General features: G+C 61.0%; 1 protein-coding gene across 1 annotated transcript in view; it reads right to left on the minus strand.

Annotated features, from left to right (window-relative positions):
- CCDC57 (coiled-coil domain containing 57) overlaps positions 1–1667 on the minus strand; it is an 11927-nt gene that overhangs the window by 6386 nt on the left and 3874 nt on the right. Inside the window, exons 6-7 of the mRNA XM_015559889.1 lie at positions 1519–1660; positions 11–50 (exon numbers count right to left, since the gene is read on the minus strand). Coding sequence (XP_015415375.1) covers positions 11–50; positions 1519–1660 — 182 coding nt within the window. The remainder of the gene's footprint in view (positions 1–10; positions 51–1518; positions 1661–1667) is intronic.

A 1667-nucleotide genomic window follows, 5' to 3' on the forward strand; every position in this document is an offset into this window, starting at 1 on the left:
AGGCCAGCACCGCGTCCCCTCCCCTGGCCACCCGGTCGAGCTCCTCGTGCCTGGAAGACGAGTGCGGTGTCCTGAGCGGAAGCCCGTGGTGCCCCTGCTCTCACAGCGGGCTCACAGGCCAGCCTTCACTGTCCCCCTCTGCGCTGTACTCGCCTCCCGTGTTCTGAGGACACCCCACAGACAGCTATGGGGGAGGGGCCGCTCAGCGGCCTGGCTCACAGCGCTGAGCGTGTGCGCGAGCATCTTCCCTGAACTGAAGCCCCGTCTGCGTCTGAGGCCCGGGAAGTGGCGCGCAGGGGCGGGCCGGGAGCACTTGGGGCAGGAGGGCAGACTGGCAGGCCCGCGGGTTCCACAGGCCCCTCAGCAGGAGCCATCAGGCCCTCGTCCCAGTCACGTGTCTTTGTGAGCCTCGTATCCAACTTCCGGAAACTGTGAGGTGAACGCTGCCCACGGCGTGCAGACCCCGTACCTGCGGCACCGCCTGTTCTCTGGCGCACAGTCGAACCTACTTGGCACGTAACTGGAAGGAGGTCGGCACGTGAGATGCTGCCAGAGCCAGCAGCTCCCAGCTGGAGGGTGTGGGCCGCGGCAGCCGGCCCCACACAGCCCTGGGAGCCCGGGGGTCTCGTTTTGGTAGAAGAGGCAGCCCAAGGACACGGCAGCTTACTGAGCAGTTATTGAGCTTCACAGGCCGTGATGTTGTTTGTGAACGTGACACCTTCACTGAGGAACAGAGCCTGCGACCTCATGAAGTCTATGTTGGTCTTCGTGCACATGCATGCTGCCCGCAGGAGGCGCCATTCTACTCGGATAACACTGCTTGGGGAGGAGCAGGAACAGGAGCCGAGGAGAGAAAGGGCAGTGAAGCTTCCACAGCCCAAGTGTGGCTCCACACTTTAAAAATATATGTGCTCGCCCTGACCGGTGTGGCTCAGTGGATAGAGCGTCAGCCTGCGGACTGAAGGGTCCCAGGTTCGATTCCGGTCAAGGGCATGTACCTTGGTTGCGGGCACATCCCCAGTAGGGGGTGTGCAGGAGGCAGCTGATCGATGTATTAGTGATTTCACACAGGAAGAGAAAGAAACATCAGTGACAAGAGAGAACCATGGACCGGCTGCCTCCTGCACACCCCCTACTGGGGGTGGAGCCCCCAACCCAGGCCTGTGCCCTGACCGGGAATCGAACCCTGACCTCCTGGTTTCTGGGTCGAGGCTCCACCACTGAGCCATGCCGGCCGGGCTGCACTTTGAACTGAATGGAAGTGGGTGTGACGCTGCTATGGCATCTAGGTGGGTGTTAAAGAGCAGCTTTAGCTCCTAATGACAGTATTGTAAGATGCTGGAAATGACATTCATTCTCAACTGTTTCAGTTCATAATTTAAGAGGTTCGGGATGCAAACTTGAAAACACAGCGAGGGGAACAGGGTTTCTCCACCTCCCCTGGCCGCACCGGCGCTCACAGGCGTCTGCACTGCAGGCCCAGGTCGCCCACGCCATTGACAGGGGCCAGACACTCACTTCCTCTGGAAGGTCTCCTGCTCCGTGTTCCGGGTGAGCTGCACCGACTGGAGCTCGTCCTCCAGGTCTTTTATCCTGAGAAGAACCACGTGTGAGTGGAAAGCCGCCGCAGTCGGCCAGGGCCCCCGGACCAGGAAGAGACCCGCACC

This window comes from Myotis davidii, unplaced genomic scaffold (genome assembly GCF_000327345.1).
Source record: "Myotis davidii unplaced genomic scaffold, ASM32734v1 scaffold211, whole genome shotgun sequence".
Taxonomy (NCBI): Eukaryota; Metazoa; Chordata; class Mammalia; order Chiroptera; family Vespertilionidae; genus Myotis; species Myotis davidii.